General features: G+C 38.8%; 3 protein-coding genes across 4 annotated transcripts; all 3 read left to right on the plus strand.

Moving 5' to 3' along the window:
- Nucleotides 1-1857: 1857 nt before the first annotated feature.
- On the plus strand, nucleotides 1858-9279 carry LOC113699406 (phospholipase D delta). Its single transcript, XM_027219761.2, has 10 exons — nucleotides 1858-3509; nucleotides 4269-4385; nucleotides 5008-5202; nucleotides 6303-6608; nucleotides 6689-6757; nucleotides 6935-7082; nucleotides 7224-7372; nucleotides 7492-7659; nucleotides 8224-8424; nucleotides 8609-9279. The coding sequence occupies exons 1-10, from the start codon at nucleotides 2553-2555 to the stop codon at nucleotides 8909-8911; spliced, it is 2613 nt and encodes an 870-aa protein (XP_027075562.2). The 5' UTR covers nucleotides 1858-2552; the 3' UTR covers nucleotides 8912-9279.
- Nucleotides 9280-9630: 351 nt separating this feature from the next.
- LOC113699149 (uncharacterized) lies at nucleotides 9631-12850 on the plus strand. The gene is made up of 7 exons (XM_027219286.2): nucleotides 9631-9764; nucleotides 9868-9887; nucleotides 10622-10768; nucleotides 10881-10983; nucleotides 11279-11428; nucleotides 12182-12251; nucleotides 12346-12850. The coding sequence occupies exons 1-7, from the start codon at nucleotides 9762-9764 to the stop codon at nucleotides 12552-12554; spliced, it is 702 nt and encodes a 233-aa protein (XP_027075087.1). The 5' UTR covers nucleotides 9631-9761; the 3' UTR covers nucleotides 12555-12850.
- A 2370-nt stretch (nucleotides 12851-15220) lies between these two features.
- Nucleotides 15221-19850, plus strand: LOC113697947 (bifunctional nuclease 2-like). 2 transcript variants are annotated; one of them, XM_027217574.2, is made up of 10 exons: nucleotides 15221-15920; nucleotides 16561-16773; nucleotides 16863-16915; nucleotides 16993-17049; nucleotides 17653-17718; nucleotides 17811-17882; nucleotides 18976-19082; nucleotides 19157-19248; nucleotides 19408-19474; nucleotides 19674-19850. In XM_027217574.2, the coding sequence occupies exons 1-9, from the start codon at nucleotides 15626-15628 to the stop codon at nucleotides 19458-19460; spliced, it is 1008 nt and encodes a 335-aa protein (XP_027073375.1). In that variant the 5' UTR covers nucleotides 15221-15625; the 3' UTR covers nucleotides 19461-19474; nucleotides 19674-19850. The 2 variants fall into 2 exon arrangements, with proteins under 2 accessions (XP_027073375.1, XP_027073374.1); XM_027217573.2 differs by having other exon boundaries at nucleotides 15222-15920; nucleotides 19603-19850.
- Nucleotides 19851-20075: the final 225 nt, after the last annotated feature.

Here is a 20075-nt window from a genome sequence, read left to right on the forward strand (position 1 = left end):
GAGTAGCAGGTTTCAACATCTTGATCATAGGTTTGATCTCTTCCTTTAGTCCACTTATGAAACTGGAAATGAAATAAGTCTCATCCAGACTTCGATTCCTTATCATCATCAAGGCTTTTAACTCCTCAAATTTCTCCTGATATTCTTCAACAGTGCCTATCTGCTGTAGTTTATTAAATTCTTCCACTATATCTCGACAGGTCCTATCATTAAACCTGCAGCATAGCAGATTCGCAAACTCTTTCCAACTCATCTTAGGTTTCGCAATTTTTACTCCCTGGAACCATTTATCAGCCCTGCCTTCCAAATACATTTCAATAACATCTACTTTATGTTCTTCTGGAACTTGATAGTTCAAAAAATATTTGTTGCATTTACGTAACCATTCTCTAGGATTGTCTCCAGCAAACATTTGTAAATCAATCTTAGGAGGATTTGGAATGTGAAACTTACTCCCATCCTTCCTGAAGGATCTCTGAGTCTCGTAGTCTGTGGTTAATCTCTGATGAGCTGGTGGAGTTGGTAGGATTGGCTGCTGGTCGATCATTCTGCTACTCCCCTCGTTTGCTTGTTCCTTGCCAGAGTTCAGCTTCAGTAGCAGATCATTGAATTTCTGCTCAAACATTTGAGTGAAGTTCTGCTCCATTCCTGATAACAGGCCTTCCATCCGCCTGTTGTTCTCTTCAAGCTCCACCTTCAAGTCTTTCCTGATTTGCTGGTGTTCAGATTTGGAAGTGTGTAGGGATTCAATCACTTCTTGTAACTTGATTTCTTGTTTCCTGACTTGCTCTTCGATGGTGCGAAATCTTGTGCTCTCTGCCATGATTGTGTTGCAAATTCCAAGGATCTACTGCTCTGATGCCACTTTGTCACGAACTCAAGATTGTTTCTGGAATTGTATTGATTGATCTGGGTGATTTGGTAGAATTAGGAGGAATTGGAGGAAGAACAGGGAATTGAGGATTGAGAGAGAGAGAGAGAGAAGGAGAATGCAGAAGAGAGGAAGTGTAAGAAATGATCACATCTAATCTGTTATTCTCATTCATGTGGGCCCCGCTTAATATAACCAATTCTAACAGCTTGTGTCAGACGATTACAACTGAATTACCTAACTAATGGCTCATTACATGAAACGACATCGTTTACTAGTATGTGAACAAAACCAAAACAGCATCGTTTGTACCATTCTATTGAATTAGCAGACTAATGCTCAGATTGAGCCTTTATTATGCTGCAGTCCTTATACTTAGCAGCCTGACAAAGGATTAGTAGATATACAAATCTGACTAGACAAGGAGCCCTATGACACCACTCCTAATTTTTTTTTTTACTATAAATAGGGTTTTACTAAGGAAATACTATGACACCACCTTTGAATCCTTTTTTATGCGGACGGGGTTCGAACCCCGCCTACAGCCGTCCCTCACTGCTTCAGTGGTTTATACATGCTAGTACTTACTGCTATAAATAACTAGAATGCAGCAGTAATCAGTTCTGCTACCCTTTTATGGGTGGAATAATCTCCAATCCAATCACATCACTGCCGCTTTCCAATTTCCCCATCGCGTTAAATCACATTTATTATTGTCTACCCAAAGAAAGGTAATCAAACCTAATCAACTTACTCTATCTATACGAAGCTAATAAGCAACTCACAGTTGAAACCTAATCAATTCTTTCTTTCACCCTCTGGTCTACACCCTTTCCAAAGATAGATAATCACCATGTCCTTTTCGTCCTCGTCCACGTTACTAGTTTACCCTCCACAACAAAGCACGTTTCGCTTTCAATTTTCTTGTACAGACCAGCACAACCACTTTGATCATTTATCACTCACTAGTCACGAGGTGGGAAGGGAAACCTGTTGAACTTAAAACAGAGGAGCTTTGCTGCTCCAGTTTTCTAGCTTCCCCTACGGGATAAATGGTGTACATCAAGTAAATTATTCTACTAAGTCCGGGTGTACGTTCCCCAAATTTAACACATGTAGATTTGCTGCGCATTATTGTAGATTCCAACCCTGGATCCCACATACTAAGAAAAAAAAATTACTCTGCTAATTAGTTTATCTGTGTGGACAAGACAAGATCTGGTGTAAAGGCACAGCTCTGAATCTACTGCTGCATCTTCCGGCAATTTCTGGTCCATTCCTATACCATACACTCAACCAACGGCCGCTCCCATATTCCCAGCCGGCTGGGACTTTTATGCAAAACCCAATCCCCTCAGCTACCGGCCTTCTCCTTTACCCCCTCCCCACGACTCAGGATTCCCCCACCCCCCACTCCGTTCACCAAACCTGTGAAGAAACAACGTGCCAAGATCCCCTTTTCCCACCAGTACCGGTTTCATTAAAAATCTATCCCTTTCTTCAGTTATTCAGTTGTCTTCTTATGTTGGAGTATTTGTTTCTACTCACAAATTTCACTCAAATGTATGCTACAACAAACCATGCCTTCTTCCCTGTTCTGCTCCCGAATTAGGTAGGCTTTCTGTTTTCGAATTCAGATTTACAGGAAAAGAAGAAGAAGAGAAAAGAAAAAGAACTGACCATGGCGGCTGAGGATTCAACCAAGGGATCGGTTTACTTGTACGGCGACTTATATTTGCACGTAATTGAGGCCCGTCATCTCCCCAACATGGACTTAACTTCTGAGCGTCTCCGCCGCTGCTTCAGCGTCTGCCAGCCCTGCATTAAACCCCCCTCCTCCGACTCTTCCGATCCCGGACTAGAACATCACCACCACGATAAGAAACTCATCCACCATCACCCCAAAATCATCACCAGCGACCCTTACGTTACTGTCTCCGTCCCTCAAGCCACTCTCGTCCGCACCCACGTGGTGCCCAACTCCCAGAATCCCAAGTGGGACGAGAGGTTCAGTATTCCCATGGCTCACCCTCTTCAGTTTCTGGAGTTCCGGGTCAAGGACAATGACGTTTTCGGAGCTCAAAGTATGGGGACAGTGAAAATACCCGTTGATAGAATCGCCTCTGGAGAATTGATCTCCGGGTGGTATTCGTTGACCGACCAAGATGGAAAGCCGCCGAAACCGGACTCCTCTCTCCGGTTGGAGATGAAATTCGTTCCTGCTGATAAAAGCCCGTTTCACAAGCATGGCATTGCGGGCGACCCGGACCAAAATGGGGTGAGGAATACTTATTTTCCGCTAAGAAAGGGGCATTCGCTTACCCTTTATCAGGATGCTCATGTTACTGATGATGCCAAGTTGCCTAGGATTGAATTGGACGATGGGATGGTTTATGAGCAGAATACATGCTGGGAAGATATCTGCTACGCGATAGCAGAAGCTCATCATTTGATTTACATTGTGGGTTGGTCCGTTTTTCACAAGATTAAGCTGATTAGAGAGCCCACTCGGCCGGTGCCGCGAGGTGGGGATTTGACTCTGGGAGAATTGTTGAAGTATAAGTCACAAGAAGGGGTTCGGGTTCTGCTGTTGGTTTGGGATGATAAGACTTCTCACCATAAATTCTTCATTAAAACGGTATGAATGACGACATGGTTATTTAATTTTGTTTGCCAATGATAACTTCTTGCTTGTTGGTCGTTTCAACTATAGTTTAGTTATTAGGTAGGATATGTATCATAAAATTGTAATATGTTGTCAGCTGCTAGAATGTTGTGTTACCTCTGCTGCTACTGTTACAATTTCGGTTAAAACTATGAAGAATGATTCTTTACTTCTCTGACCTATTATATGCTTAAGCTTGCTGAAAATTTTGCGTTTGAGAGTTCAAATGCAATTTTTGTTGCTATTGGTAGTCTAAACAATAGCTTTCGGGAGATCGATTCTGTGTTGTTTGTTCTGTCGCTGAACATTCGACTTATATGCTGTCTGATGCCCTTGGAAACTGTCCACTAATTTGTTAGTGGTGCGCTGCCAGACCCATTTATTGGTGATTTTTCACATGGCAAGTGCTGAACAGTTGGCTCTGGAAAACTGTTGTTCTACTCTGCATTCCAGATAAAAGTGTTAAATTACCTCTGTGCGGGCTGTGCAAGGAGGGCATATACTTGTCCTTAAGCATATCAATATATCATACCTGGGAGGACAAATTCCTAGGTTATGTTACATGTCAACAGGCTGCTGTCAATTCTGGGCAACTTATTCTTGAAAATTTTGATCATTTATATCCTTAAAAATCCAATATGCAAATAACATGTACTTATTGAATCTGTAACTGAAGTCCTTGGGCATTTTTTGTTTTTGTTGAAGTAATGTTTGAAGTGTTACTTGTTGCAGGAGGGGCTGATGCAAACCCATGATGAAGAGACCAAGAAATTTTTCAAGCATTCATCCGTGATTTGTGTTTTGTCACCACGTTACGCCAGCAGTAAGCTCAGCTACATGAAACAGAAGGTAGTGTGTACTATTCCATTAAGTTGATGATCTGGAGATATTTCATTCATCTTTGTTGTGCATTGAGTTACTTGTACAAATATTCCTAATGGTTGAGGCACACGCCATGACTGCACTCATAAGGATCAGGAAAGTGCAGGAAAAAAGGGGAGAGGTGATAGGTAGTTGGTTAAAAGAATAGACGAGAGAGAGAGAGAGAGAGAGAGAGAGTGGATTGTTAGTTAATAAAGTGAAGGCTATTTTTACTGCACATAAAATTGCCATACCAACCTGCCCTTCAGGTTTTGTTTTGTTAGATGATGCCAGAACAATCTCATGGAATGTTTTGAAGGCTACATGATATTATAATAAAAAAATCTCAAAAAGGGTTTTTGTTTTTATCTGACAAAATCCAATTCGAAAAGTCAAGATTTGCAGAAGAACTGGGTTTGGAATTAAAATTTTATTGGCTAATTACTTTGAGCTGACAGGCACTTGAGTTGCTGAAATTATGAATCTAATCTATTAGCCACATAAACAAATTTTCAAATCTGATTGTTAGCTATCTGATTCTTTGCCATCTAATGAACTAAAGCAGATAAACATATGCCTTGACTTGTGTTTTCTGAACGACTGTTTTCAGGTTGTTGGCACTTTCTTTACCCACCATCAGAAATGTGTTCTTGTAGATACTCAGGCTTTTGGTAACAATCGAAAAATTACTGCATTTTTGGGTGGTCTTGATCTCTGTGATGGTCGCTATGATACTCCTGAGCATCGAATATTTCATGGGCTTGACTCTGTATTTAAGGATGATTTCCATCAACCTACATTTCCGGTGAGTACTTGGTGATTACATGCTCTTCTGCTCTGGCAAGGTTTACAGCTCTCAATGATTTTGCAGTGAATGTTCATTTATACAAAGATTCTGAAATCTTTGGGTGGAGCAACTGGAGAACCATAAAAGGTTATAGCCCAGAATCAGTTGCATTAAGATCCAGACAAACAAGGAGATTATTCACTTAGCAAAATATATTTTAAGTCCTATTGATCTTCTTGGGACCTTTAATAACTTCTGCTCAGTCATACTGAAACACCAACAGAGTACAATTTGAAGTGCACTGTAAGGCTCTTTTGATGTTGTTGAGTTGATTTGCTAGAGATCTAGTTAATGCATGGTAAACTGTTTCACATGTGTATGGGTAGGTTAGCTTATATTTTACTCGTCAGTGCACAGAGTGAAAATTTGGAATTAACATTCCTTCATGCTAGGCCATTTTAAGCCACCATGCTTATCTTTTATACCTATATTGATTACCTGTTTTCTTGTGTTGTATCCTGTTGGAAGGTATGATCTCAAGTTCTCATTATCAGGTCTAGTTATCATGTTTCAGTGGATATCAATGTCTGATACACTAAGTTTGTCTCTAAGACCAGCTTTATCATCTTCTCAATTATTTTAATCAACTGAATAGTTTCTAGTAAATTGGAAAAATATGTAGTGCCTTTTGGGGATGGCTTGGATACAATAACCTGGCTGAACTGTAATGGATCACTGGTCACACTCTGTCCTGCATTATATGCCCCATGGTAGGTCCCATTCTCCTACCTGCCATATTAAGTCCAATATTAAGTACCAAGAATCCCTGGGAAGTAACGGAACTTTTGTGTTTAAAAATGCTTCAGTAGGCATGTCTGAATTAGAGGTAGATGGCAGTTGATGAATGCATCCTTAATCACATTTTCCATTATAAACATTGTTTCACAAAAAGTAACTACCAGAAGGACAGAAGGGAGTAGAAGAAAATTGATGTTTGCTCTTCCGCATTGAAAACACTTGAATAAGTTTCAAATGATGCAGCTTGTCTTTTCTGGTGGATTCATTATCTTAGTGCATCCTTAATTCTTTTTACTCTCTTCGTTTGGTGTCTCTACTAGGTAGGAACGAAAGCTCCTAGAGAACCATGGCATGATTTACATTGCCGAATTGATGGGCCTGCTGCATATGATGTCCTCCTGAACTTTGCTCAGCGTTGGAGAAGAGCAACAAGGTGGAGAGAATTTAGTATACTAAAGAAGCGGATGGCCCGTTGGCATGATGACGCCATGATAAAAATTGAACGTATATCGTGGATACTCAGTCCAGCGCTGTCTGTTTCAAGGGATGGAAGTGATAAGGTTCCTGAGGATGACCCCAAACTATATGTTTGTGGTGTAGATCACCAAGAAAATTGGAATGTGCAGGTAGGATAGCCTATTGGCATGAGTGGCTGATGGTAACTCGTCAAGTGATTTAAGGACTTCCCCTGTCTTGTATTTTACAGATTTTTCGGTCCATCGATTCAGGATCAGTCAAGGGCTTCCCCAAGTACATTTATGGTGCTGAGGCAGAGGTCACAATAAAAGTCCCTCTTCATGCTTTTCATTCTTGTACATTTTTGGTGTTCTGGATAAAATGATAAAGCTTTGGGCTAACATTAACAATTTGAAGCCATTGAGTTGTTTGCAATGTTTTCCATCATATTTCCTCGTTTTGCATTTTCTTTAGCTCTTTTGACTCCTTATGGCAGAAACTCAATTACTCAAAAAAGCTGGTGATAGACAGATCCATCCAAACAGCATATATACAGGCTATCAGATCTGCTCAGCATTTCATATACATTGAGAACCAATATTTTCTTGGCTCATCATATGCTTGGCCATCATACAAAGATGCAGGTTACATTTAAGAGTTTTGCTGCATTTATGACTTTTTAATTCTAAGTTACAAAGATATGTTCTTGGACATAGTAGCATCCTTTATACACAAAATCCATTGTTTGATCATCATTTTCCTCAAGATAGAGTTTATATGTCCAGGAGCTGATCATCAAATCCCAATGGAGTTGGTGCTGAAAATTGTGAGTAAGATAAGAGCTGGGGAGAGATTTGCGGTGTATGTTGTTGTACCGATGTGGCCTGAGGGTGATCCTAAAACAAATAGCATGCAAGAAATTCTTTTTTGGCAGGTAATATGCCTCCAACTTTGCTCAAGAATGATTTTGCAAAGGTTAATTGATGTCTAGTTAGTGGCCTATATTGGGAACTGGACATAGAGATCATATTCGTGACATTTTACTTTTAACAGAACCAGACAATGCAGATGATGTATCAGATTATAGCTGAGGAGCTTAAAACCATGCAACTTGTTGACTCTCATCCCCAAGATTATTTGAATTTCTATTGCCTTGGCAAGCGCGAGGAGATTCCGGAGATTCCAGATATGATTAGTCAGTCTAGTGGAGATGCTGATAAGGTAATAATCCAAATGAAAATTCTCTAGGTTTTATTTCAATATGCAAATATGTGCTAAGTTGATGTTTGTTGAGTAATGCGTAGAGATTCACCAAAAACCTTTAAAAGTTGATGTTGAATTATTTGGTTGTCTGATACTTGGTTTGGCTTATAGCAGGCTACTATTATGTTCTATTCTTTCACCTAAAGTGTACTTCACCCTCAGAATCTAGGCATCACTGATACTGATAGGAACCTGGCCGCCTTCCAACTACCCAAGCGTTCACTATCATGAAATTGATATAATGCCTTGCCTGAAAAGGACAATAACTAATCAGCCTTTGTAAGTGTATGATCCACTCTTTGTTGCTTCCATTACGTGACAAGTGGTTGGGATTTAACAGAGTTGTTACTCTGGTACACTTGGAGGTGCATCATTTGGTTACATGGGAGCTGAGTCTTGTAGGTGGTTTTTATTATGATTCAGAAAAATCAATGAATTTTTCTCTAGCAACCATTGATGAGCATGGGAGTTGTATTCTTATGCTAGAAGGTTTTGCCAACATTATATTTATTTTGCAAGCAGGTGTCTGACTCCATGAAGTATAAGCGCTTTATGATATACGTTCATGCAAAAGGAATGGTAGTGGATGACGAGTATGTAATCATAGGGTCTGCAAATCTGAACCAAAGATCTATGGCAGGCACAAAAGACACTGAGATTGCTATGGGTGCATATCAGCCCCACCACACATGGGCCAAAAAAACCCAGCATCCGCGTGGGCAGGTTTGCTCATCTGCTTCTGCTTGTGCATCATTACACATCAGCCTTTGAAATGAACTTTGTGATTGTGAAACAAATTCTCCTGTCATTATTTCTGACTTGCAAAACTGCAACTGTGAAAAGCGATACAAGTGTTTGCATCCAGCACTCATTTCCCTTATTGTGACCTCTCTACATCTCTATCTAGATATATGGCTACAGAATGTCACTGTGGGCTGAACACCTTGGTCTGGAGAAAGAGGAGAAACATTTTGAAGATCCCCAAATGTTGGAATGCGTGAAAAGAGTTAATGAGATTGCTGAAGATAACTGGAAGAGATACACGGATGAGAATTTCAGCTTGCTGCAAGGCCACCTCCTCAAGTACCCAGTACAGGTAGATGCTGATGGCAAAGTAGGCCCCTTGCCGGGATGCGAAACTTTCCCCGATGTCGGGGGTAGAATAGTTGGAACTCATTTCACTGCTATTCCTGACGTCTTGACAACATAGTACACTTGATCATTGAGACCAAGAAGTTTGTGAAAATGGCATCTGGTAGCCAGTTGCATATCTGTGCAATAAATCTGGAGTGGCTGTATGGGTTGTTTGGGTGTAAAGTAGACGCGTTTGTACATGTACTGGTATTATGGATGCAAAAAGGGGAAAATAAGAGAGAAGTTGTACTTGATTGTAAAAAGATTATTCATTATTTGGTTGATTCTTTTCTTCTTTACCCGTATTTGTAGAGGCACTGGTCGTCGTGTAAATTTGAGTGCTGTTGAATTGAGCGCTTGTGGTTGCCCTTTTACAGAAAGCTTTGAGCATACTTGGTTAAAGCAGAATCGGGACTTTCTCGAGGATGAAAGCCAATTGGAGCATTTGCGTTAAGCTTTTCTTTAATCAGACAGATTCTTGTATTCTATTTGCTTATCAGATTCTTGCGATCCAATTGTTTAATACTGAAACATATGCATGCGATGGTATGTTTCTTCTTCTGAATATACAAGCGTGAAGCTGCATGTCCAACATCACTAAAGACAAGCAAAAACCATTTTTTAACACACTTTTTTATATTTTAGTTATTTTTTTTAATCTTTTATACATTACATAAAAAAAATTATTACAATAATTATTTTAAATAATTTATTTATAATCCAAACGAGTATTAAAATGTCTACATAGTCTTTTTGAAGAAAATACAAAGTTGGTGGGGTTCCAATGACAATTTATCAAAGTCCGAGGATGCACCACTAATACCTCAAGTATTCCACGTTATAAAAGGCACGACTTAGTGGGCAAAATTTCTTTCCTATTGGAATCTCGCGATTTTAGGGTTCTTCCGCCGACTCCCTTCGTCGAGATGGTAAACCCTTCTTTAGCTCGAACCTCTTCTCTCAGGTTTTTGTACATCTAAGATAAGGATTAACTTGTAAAATGCTTTTTCGTCTTCCTTCTGTTCTTTGCAGGCTGATTCTCCTCGCAAAAGGTAATTATATCTGGCTTTCTTGGTATCTGTTTTTGGCTTTCGGAATTTCCTGAATACGTGAATGCTCGTCTTGAGAAATGCGTACTGTAGGATGCATTTATGGCTTCGCTTGACATGTAATTTTAATTGATATAGAGATACTGAAGTTTTTCTTTGGTGAAGTTAATCAACAACAGCATCGATACATTTTTGGAAGTAATAAAAAATTAGGAAATTAGTAATGTGGGATTTTTTGCTTTGAAATGGGAGCGAAAAATTTTTTGGAGCTGAGTAAGAGTCAATTTTCTTAGGAATTCTTGGCTAATCGTAACTCTATTCAGCTTCAAACATTGATCTTATTAAGTTGCCAATTGGGGCCATGAATTTTTGAAAGATTGAGTTTAAGATATTCTTTGCTGCTGCTACAAATGAATATTTGGCAAATTCGAAGCTAAATAAAATGATCACATTCTGTTTTGCAGATCATTAACAAAAAAATTGTGTCACTTTCCATCCCCCCCCCCACCCGGCGGCCACCCACCCCCAAAACCGAAAAAAAAGGAAAAAAGTAACAAAACAATGAAATGGAAATCTTTGCAAGAGTCTGTTTTGCTGCATTTAGCCCTTCTCCTTCTTATGGATTTGTTGCTACGGATTCACATGAAACTTGGTAGCATGGTTCTATTTTAATTAAGCTTACTCCATGGTGTATGTTCATACTGCACTGTCTCCCCTAACAAGTTATCATTAATCAGGTACTCAAGGTCTCCCTCTCCTTGGGAAGAAAAGTCAAGGTCCCCAGTGCGCTCAAGGTCTAGATCAAGATCCAGGTCTCGGTCGTGGCCAAGGCCAAAGGCTACATCTAGGTCAAGGTCCAGATCTACGTCCAGGAGTCGTGGGAGGTTAATATTAGCTTTGCAAGTGCATCATAAAGGCTGTGCTGAAAAGATGTTCCTTGTAAGATGGCATAGCTTTGTCTAATGGACTTATTTCAACTTTTGGTATATTTTGCAGGACTGAGAATGCCATTAATGCTGGGAATACACTTTATGTGACTGGCCTGTCCACACGGGTCACAGAAAGAGATCTCGAAGATCATTTTTCGAAGGAAGGAAAGGTCAAATGGTTACTTAGTTTCTCTAACTTGGTGGTCAGAGTGCTTTTTTTGTTATCCGGGGGGAAAAAAAGTTAGTAAGACGATAGGTAGTAAAACATAATAAGTTGGTAAAAATTGGGCATAAAAATTGGTTAAATATATCACTGCAACTGGGAACATTAGTTGAATGACTAGATATTATGGCTAATTGGGATTGCAAAAAGAATTTCCACAGAAAGGCCTTTAAGTTTTCCAGGTGGAGTTGACTGTAAAAAAAAATGCTTAATGCTCTGTTAACTTCGCTTTTGTTCTCCAGGTGAAATCAGTTTTTCTAGTTGTGGAGCCACGTTCTCGTGTGTCTCGTGGCTTTGCTTTTATCACGATGGATAGTGCTGAGGATGCCAATCGGTGCATCAAACATCTGAATCAGTCAATTCTTGAGGGCCGATACATAACTGTGGAGAGGGTGAGTTACCTCTACATTAGTGGTGAAGAATGATGTGTTTACTGGTTATCAGTCCTCTTGACTTGGAGGTTTTCTGGTTATATTCAGAAGACATTGCGTCAGCTATGTTGGCAGCAATCAAAGATGATGAGTTCATCCATTCCAACAATTTAGTCAAACAGCTTGATCAATGGCCAGCTAAAACAGCTTTTCTTGTGCATCTGATCAACTAAACAATGCAACTATATTGCCCAACTCTCAACTATACAACCTCAGCAAATACTTTCAACTCTCAACTAATCAACGGTCATTATCAACATTCTAATCAGGCTTTATGGTATCTAATACCTGGCATTGGTTTTCTCATTTTTCTTTGCATACTAGATTGGGAAGCCTCCCAAGAGAATATGTTTTGAAAATGCTGTTAATAAACCTAGTCGTTATGTTTGTAGTCCCTTCACTAAGCCCAGAGGTGAGGCTTTGAGCGAAGGTTTTGGATACGGAAAAGGGGATGGTGGGTGATATGGTTTTGAAATTCTAGAAGTGCATTTGTTATTGTTGATTTTGCCTCGTACTTCTAAAGTTTGTATTCATGCGCATGTCTGTCGTATTTCATGTCAAATTGTGCTGTTACTTGCACCTCTTTAATACCCATGAGTAGAAAAGCTGAAGAAAGTGTTGTCTAGGGGTGTGTATTCTGCTCTGCTTGGTTTTTCGCGTGTACCATGCAGATTTACAAATTTGGTGGATTGAGGCTTTTTACTCTCTTTTCAGTCCCGGAGGAAACGGCCTAGGACTCCAACACCTGGTCATTATCTTGGGCTTAAAAGCAGTAGGGGCGATGGTGAGTTCTTGTCAGCTTGTTTCTAATAGTGTTTTAGCAATGCTTATGCATATGTTCTTAGAAGTACTAAAGTCCCGATTTGTTTGTGTGCAAGGTTTTCGTGGTGACCGTGGTAGGTATCGCGGAGGATCTAGCCATGATGACTATGGGTATCGGAGGTCTCCCAAGCGATCACCTTTTCGCGGCGGACGTGATTACTCCCCCCGGCGATCACCATATGGTGGAAGGTCAAGAAGGGATAGGTCAAGGTCCTATTCTCCTTACCGTAGTCCTGAAAGGAACTATGCTCGTGGCTCTAGATGAAACTTGGTACCAGGTTTTGGTATCTGTTTATGGGGAAAACTGTTTCATAGATTTTTTTCGGTTGTTTTCTTGGTAGGATTGGAATGAGGATGCTTGGATTGTTTACTTCTGTTGTTGGTCAGGTGTGTGCACTTTTTTATACCCTGTTAGCTAAGTGTGGATGTCCTGAAATGATAAAACATCTGTATTAGGTCATCATTTGACCAGTTTCATGCTAAGCTCTTGAATTTGGCTTGTAAATCACTGTTATATTGGTGAACTTCAGTGAGCAAAGTGAGATGAACCCTTGGGTTAAAGGCGCTCCAGATGTACATTTCAATAGGCTCTGTTCCACTGAATTGGGCTTGTAGCGCATCTTTGCTAGTCGCTAGAATTTATAGGCAGCCTTTCAAAAAGGATGGCTTTGTTGTCTGTTAGTAATGTATGGTTTGCCATGCCACTTTGCAGCTTTCGGAAGCAGCAAGCCTTGTCCTCTTTGCAGCTTATGGCGATAGCGAACCTCATCCCTCTCCTTAGGACTGCTGCTTCAACTATAGATTCGTTTCCGCGTCATGTTCTCTTTTCATGTTTTGTCACTCTTTATAGTTCTCCTAGCAAAAGTGTATTCTTAAAGGAGGTAATAAGCAACATTCAAACGCATGACTGCTGGCCTAAGGCAAAGGTAACGGAAAAATGAACAGAGAAAAACAATGCCTAAGCTTATTGCGGGTGAAGTAGCATGTCAAAAACACTCCTTCAGCCTCTCTTGACTGCCCCTGCCTTCTAGGTTGCTGGTTCCCATTCCGTATGCCAAGTTGAATGCAGCATGCCAAAACATGCCTCAATTTGTATTTACTCTGTCGATCTTTTGGATTGATATCTTTAAGTGAACAGATTTGGTTGCATCTTGAACCCATTTCTTCTCCGAGCTTGGAATTAGATCACATCAAAGAGTTGAATGGATGAATACCTGTAGCTGGGTAATCAAACAGCTTTCCCACCTTACCTGGTAGATTTGTAATGGAATTGGCTTTACAAGTGGAATGCTACCTGTTGGCTGTGACCTGCGGGCGTACGACGGAAGTATGTGATTGTGATGTCTTGCGTTTGGCCCGCTCGCTTGGTCCGCTGGACAAAGATGGCTTGACGCCAGCCCCTTCCCTCCACGTGACAGACACGTACTTGGCATTTTTTTTTCCCCTCTTTTTTGGATGGACGCCATACAACGTTAAAAGGAAATACGAAAAAGGTATGGAATCTTTATCTTCTTCTGTCTCCTAAATTTCTAATTATGTGTGTCGATTTTTATCAGTAACAAAAGGATGGAATTTGGGCCAGCTAATACATTATCTATCAACTTATTAGTTAAGGAGTGATGCCTGATTATAGAAGATAAGACCTCGATAAATAAATAAATAAAACAATATGAGACATGAGCTATAGAAACAAAAAAAAATTTCGAATTGAAATGTTTAATTTACTTGGTGTTAAGTACTTGTTAATTGCTACTTATTTAAGAGCAATCTTCCTTTCCACGGGAGGGCTAAGCCCTAGCAGTTAAAAAGCTTCTCACCATTCTGATGATTAAGCCAATCTTTCTTGACCTTGACAAACATACCTTACTTTTTGGTTCGGAATTCGGTCGGGAAAAAAGGTCCAGTTGTACGTAGATTTAGAAGAAGAAAAAGAACTTGAAGAGATGAATTCATGATTGGGTGGGAGTTAGCCTCCCGCGATCTGCAACTATCCAAGCCTGAATTACTAACGTACTAGGATACTAGTTTGCAACCAAGAAATGCTGCATTGGTTGTGCAACTACAACCAAATTCATTGCACGAGTACAACCATAAAAGGGACACTCTTTTGAGGGTAAGGATTAATTGTACGAGGACAAGATCCCCAAGCATATCCAAAAGGAAGACAACCTGCCGTGGCCCAAAAAAGAATAGCGGGTTTGTTTGGATGAGTTATTTGAAATAGCATTTTTTGTGATGTAATGTATGTGAGATAAAAAAGTGAGATAAAAAGGTGATTGAAATTTGTGAAATAAATTATTTTGTTTCAAATTATCTCAATCCAAACACACTCACTAGTGTTATAGTCTTACAGACAAAAACAACGATGAAAATAATCTCCAACCCTCAATTGGCTTGTTATCGTGGGGTACTATCAAATAGTCGGAAAAGTTTGTTTAGTTCTTTAAGCACATAAAACGAAGAGGATTGTATACTTAAGAGTGGAAATATAAGTGAGAAATATCATATTCGAAAATTTTCACTTATACTTCCAAAAAGAAATAAGAAATCATTCGTTCAATTGATTTCTTAGTAATAACAATCATTTAAATTTTAAATAATTGGACTTAATACAATAATATAAAGAGGTTCATAATACTTATTTCACCATTTAACCATATAAAATTAATTTGAAGGTATAATTCTGTTTACTCAAAATAGGGACAATATAATGTGTGTGTGTGTGTGTGTCTCTCTCTCTCTCTCTTAGGGTACAAAGCCATACTAAAGGATTAACTGACTATAATCAAAGTGATTATAGGATCATCTTTGGACAAATGAATCTGAATAATATTAGTGATTGTTAAGAAGAGTGAAGACGATGCCACGTCAAATATCAAGTCAAAACAAAAAATTTACCCCAAAAAAGTAATGGACAAAAGGTTGCCTAGGGCCCTGCCTGACCTTTACTTTGAAACGTCGTTACAAGCAACAAATGATGGGGGAATCCACCTCAGATTTATCAAAAATCTCTCATTTTACTCCGAAGTACTATCGATTTTCTATACTTTAATCAATACGACTCCAATAACTAAGCTTACGCTTATCTTAATTTTCAGGCGATTTAATGTGGGAATTCCCTTCATCGATGTTGTTCCTATAAATGCATATTCTTCTAAAACCCCATCTTTCATTTTCATTTTCTCTTCATTGCAAAATCCTAATCAACACGTCGTTTTCTCCTCATTGTTTTTCCTCTGCAAAATTGATGCGTACCAAAGTAGACATAATTTGCCAAAGTAGACATAATTTATTTGTGACGGTAATCGAACAGCACCGGTGAGCCTGATTCCGACAATGCTCGGAACCCAACTGAATTTCCGGTCTATAGCTGGCGTCGGAGCTTCTTGGACGGATCAGATGAATTTCTGCCGCTGCCCGATTTGGAGCTCGCATTGTTGTTCTTTAAGGATTCAATTTTCTTTTGAATTGACGTTAAATTCTGCAAAGCCGCATTCTTCTGGTGTGATTAGTGGAAGAAAATCTAAATTAAATCGCAGAGTATGGTGTATGTCTTCTTTGGGGAGTTTTAGTAAGAAAAATGGCGGCGACGACGACGACGATTATGTTGAAGCTATCCTCCTCATTTCAGGTTTAACTACCTCAAAGTCCCTGCTTTTATTCTTTCTTTTCAAGTTCATATTTTTGACGGAGACTTCTAATTTTGGAAGGTGAATTCAATTGGGTTGCAGCTTGTTATTTGACTAAATTTTGCGAATCTCAGTCGCATTAATGATATGTTTATTTGCAGTTAAGACTGCAGCTGAATTGATTTATTTCCGCGTGGTCAGTATTAGTGGGATTGATTAACTGGTATATTGCTAAGGATGTCAGTGACCTGATGTATAAAATCTTTCCAAATAGTACGGCATTCCAGCTTTCATTTTATGATACTTTTTTTTGGTGTGTGCGTGTTGGGAGAGAAAGAGGGGGGGGGGGGGGGTTAATGGAGGTGTCTAAATGAGCTTGAAATGTTGTTTTGAAACTTGACTTCAAAGGGAGAAGGTCCATAGGTAAACCTTCCCAAACTTAAGAAGGTGCAAACTTTGAGCTGATTCTCCCTCGCTGCAGTGTGCTCAGATTGTTTTGGCAGTGAAAGATGTGGGATTGAGCAGATTATTGCATTTGAACATGATGCGTTTTAACACTGGGATAATTGGTGTCTTTGTTGGCTGCATCCCTGACCATGCTTCATTGTAACATAACTTACATGTCTTCTATTATTAGTGCAGAAACTATTAGTCACCATCGGATGCGTATGCATGGGTTTAAAGAAGAGAGGACATGGCAACCATCTCTTCACTTAGGTCCCTTCTCTATTCAACCAAAGGATCCTAGATCTCAAGTTCATCCTATAGGATCAGGTTTTCTTCGACGTTTTGAGAGTCCAACCATCTTTCTCAAGATTTCTTGTGATGGAGACTTCATTTTGCCAATCATTGTAGGTATACATTCTTATTCTCTTCTGGTTTCTTTTTGCATTTGGATATTTGTGCAGCAAATGTGACTGACCTTCAGTACCATTCCACCTCAGGGGAAAGTGCGGTTGAGAAGCTCATACAAAGCTTTTATGAGGATGATGCAGGGGTACTCTTTTACCTTTTACAGAGGAACTTGTAGTTGTTTACTTTTTATTTTGTTGCTAAATGACAAGCCTGCTGCAGGACTGTCCAAATCAATACCAACTTGTAAGGAATTTGATGGAAAATTCTGGTTATGAAGTAAGTACATAATCTTATGCATATTACTATTTGAAACTAAATATTGATAGTTCCGCATACCTTGTCTTGGTGATTGCAATATCTATCATCAAACTTGTAGGTCTAAGATTCTTCTTTTGAAATTAGTGAAAGTTCTATTTGCTTCATTTTTGTTGATTATTTGTGCTAAATGTTACGCATGTGAAGGGCTAATTACTTTGATAAAATTTGCTAACACTTAAAAATGAATCCTCTGTAATTGCGAGGCAGTTGCAACTTTTAAGGGAGATGGTCAATAACATATATTCTGTTCTCCAAAGAAGATAAAATTGATAAATGAGGAACTGAAAAATGAAGGTAAAAATGCAAAAGATCAATGGCATTTCATCAGGCTCTGATAAAAATCACATACATCCTTTACACCATTCCATCCTCATCTTTTTGCGGACTTTGGTCTTAATTGCCGATGAAATGTCGTTATATCGCTTAAGTAGCTTTTCATTTTTGTCACCATTGTTCCTAATCATGTTTTATACTAAGGTTAATGTATTATTTGTGAAATTTGATCCATCCTGCTATTATGTTATATTCTTGCTTATAGGTTTCTTAACAATCCAATTACAGGCAAAAGTAGTGAGGATCACAGAAAGAGTAGGTAATATATACTTTTCGAGGATATATTTCCACAAGGTGCGTAGAAAGTATATATGAAGCATATTTAACAGGCAAAATCTGATTATGGCGAGTGGTTGAAGTGACCATAAATTTGACAAACTGTGTAGCCAGGGGAAACCAAAATATTGAGTGTAGATGCACGTCCTTCTGATGCCATCAATGTTGCAAAGAGATGCAAGGTATGCTTTTCATTATCTATGAGACCCAGTATGCCTGCAAGATTTAGGGGACAAAAATACTTGGATGATTATTTGATACTCTCTCCGTCCCGTTTTGTTAGTCTTGATTTTTTTTTCACACAGATTAAGAAAGTGTAATTAATTTGGTTGGAAACATAAATTTAGATTAATAATTTCCTAAAATACCCTTATGCTAATCACGAAGAGTGCCAATTAATATCAGTTACAGCTAATGGGTTAGTATTGGAAAAACTCGATGTATTCAATGTAGTAGGTTAGTATTTAATAACAATGTATTAATAACAAGATATTTAATAAGGGCATTTTAGACAATTTAAAAGATTACTATATTTCTTAATGGGAAAGTGGACTACAATTTGGGACAAACAAAAAAGGAAAATAAGACTATCAAAGTGGGACGGAGGGAGTACTATTTATTTTGGTCAACAAACAAAATGCAGCACTAGTCTATTTTTTTGGAAGCTTTTTGGTTGGCAAAGATAGATGATGTCATTGTTTATATGATCCAATGTTGTATTTTGGAGCCTATCCTTGGATAAACCAGAAATCTGTAGTTTATCCTCTTATGGGGTGCATGAAGACTTCCTAGGTTGAAGATTGTATTCCCAACTCTTTTATCCGCAATAGAACACTCTCTTGAAAGTTGAATATTGGTCTTTAATAATAACCTTTGCTTTACCCAGAAGGTGCCTTTTTTTTTTCCCTTAATTCAAGTCACCTGGTCATGCTTTTCCCCTCCTCAATTTAAGCTGATAATTTAAAGTTTTTTTAGGGTTCATCGTCTCAGATGAATTCTATTGTTCATATTTCTGGACTATATGCCATATTATATCCTTAGTTGATGTAGAAATTATAGCTCACTTTCCAAGGCACCAGTGCATCTTCTGCTGACTAACTAGAATAATTGTATCCTCAGTTGATGTAGAAATGATAGCTCATTATTCAAGTCATCAGTGCATCTTCTGCTGAAAAGCTTGCATAATGTCTTCCTAAAGTGTTTACTTGCATAATCTCTTATATTTTGCTTATTCAACTATTACTGTTATGCTGACAAAGAAATTGATGGATGCAGGCCCCTATATATGTAAATAAACAGATTGTGTTAGCAGATGCAACTAGACTTTCTTACGGGGCGGGTAGAATGAGCACCAAAACTGTATTTGATGTATCTATGGACAGGTAAGAACTTGTTTTAAAGGCCCTCCTAACTTTACATGCTCAGTTGTCTCTGAATCTAAATATATCTTCTGCAGCCCTGCGGATGGCCCAGATTTACTTTCTGAAGAACTAAACATGTTGACCAACATGAATTTGGCAGCCGAAGAGGAAAGATACGGTGATGCAGGTATATTGGGAACTATGTAACCTTCTCATTGGTGAAGTATACTGGTCATCGGTCTCTACTGGTTAATTTTGAGCGCGTTACAATGCGTTTTATACTTGTTATTTATAGTTAAACTCGTACCTGCTAGCCTGTTTAATTAACGTTTACTTGTCTTTTCAGCCCTGTGGAGAGACAAACTCATGAAGCTTCGCAAATCAAAGTACGGGAGTTAGTTCATTTTCTTAAGGTATGCTTTATGGTTGCTTATTCCATATTCTGTGTCTATAACCAGTTGATATTGCGTATATCAAGCTCTCAAACAAGTAATTGATTAAATGCTGACTATGCTGTTGATCTATATGTTGCCATCGACAGATAAAGATATTTGTCCTATGTTGTAAGCTGTCTTGCTTGCCTGAATAAAGCCCCAGAGTTCTTGCACGCAGGTCAGCTGGAGTAAATCGTTACAGGAATTTACAGTGACTGGATTCATCAGTCAATACATAGGGTTTTGTATGTACAGCTTTTGAATTCTCACATAAAACACTCCCTCAATGGAATTGTCTATTGTGATCATTGTTATCAAAGTTGAAATATTATATCTTTTCCGGAGAGAATGTAAATTTTCTGAGTGTATGTTAATGTTATTCTTAGCAACTAATATCCACCACTGTTTGAAAAAAAAAAAAAAAAAACCCCCAACACAAAACGGGGGAAATACTCTCCTAAACATCATCTTCTGATCAATGCTAGGTGATTAATATTGCACTTACCTGCCATTATAGAACAAACCCCACCTCCAAACAAAACGAAGAAAAATATAACTTCAAATAACCACAAACGGTAAA

This window comes from Coffea arabica, chromosome 7c (assembly GCF_036785885.1).
Source record: "Coffea arabica cultivar ET-39 chromosome 7c, Coffea Arabica ET-39 HiFi, whole genome shotgun sequence".
NCBI classification, from domain to species: domain Eukaryota; kingdom Viridiplantae; phylum Streptophyta; class Magnoliopsida; order Gentianales; family Rubiaceae; genus Coffea; species Coffea arabica.

What these genes read in the sequence shown, in the direction of transcription:
- LOC113699406 (XM_027219761.2), top strand. Translation starts at nt 2,553, where the DNA reads ATGGCGGCTGAGGATTCAACCAAGGGATCGGTTTACTTGTACGGCGAC. An exon ending in ATAAATTCTTCATTAAAACG is followed by an intron (nt 3,510 to 4,268) that starts GTATGAATGACG and finishes TACTTGTTGCAG; the next exon opens with GAGGGGCTGATGCAAACCCA. An exon ending in TCAGCTACATGAAACAGAAG is followed by an intron (nt 4,386 to 5,007) that starts GTAGTGTGTACT and finishes GACTGTTTTCAG; the next exon opens with GTTGTTGGCACTTTCTTTAC.
- LOC113699149 (XM_027219286.2), top strand. An exon ending in GCTGATTCTCCTCGCAAAAG is followed by an intron (nt 9,888 to 10,621) that starts GTAATTATATCT and finishes ATCATTAATCAG; the next exon opens with GTACTCAAGGTCTCCCTCTC. An exon ending in ACGTCCAGGAGTCGTGGGAG is followed by an intron (nt 10,769 to 10,880) that starts GTTAATATTAGC and finishes TATATTTTGCAG; the next exon opens with GACTGAGAATGCCATTAATG.
- LOC113697947 (XM_027217574.2), top strand. Translation starts at nt 15,626, where the DNA reads ATGCTCGGAACCCAACTGAATTTCCGGTCTATAGCTGGCGTCGGAGCT. An exon ending in AGCTATCCTCCTCATTTCAG is followed by an intron (nt 15,921 to 16,560) that starts GTTTAACTACCT and finishes TTATTAGTGCAG; the next exon opens with AAACTATTAGTCACCATCGG. An exon ending in GGAAAGATACGGTGATGCAG is followed by an intron (nt 19,249 to 19,407) that starts GTATATTGGGAA and finishes TTGTCTTTTCAG; the next exon opens with CCCTGTGGAGAGACAAACTC.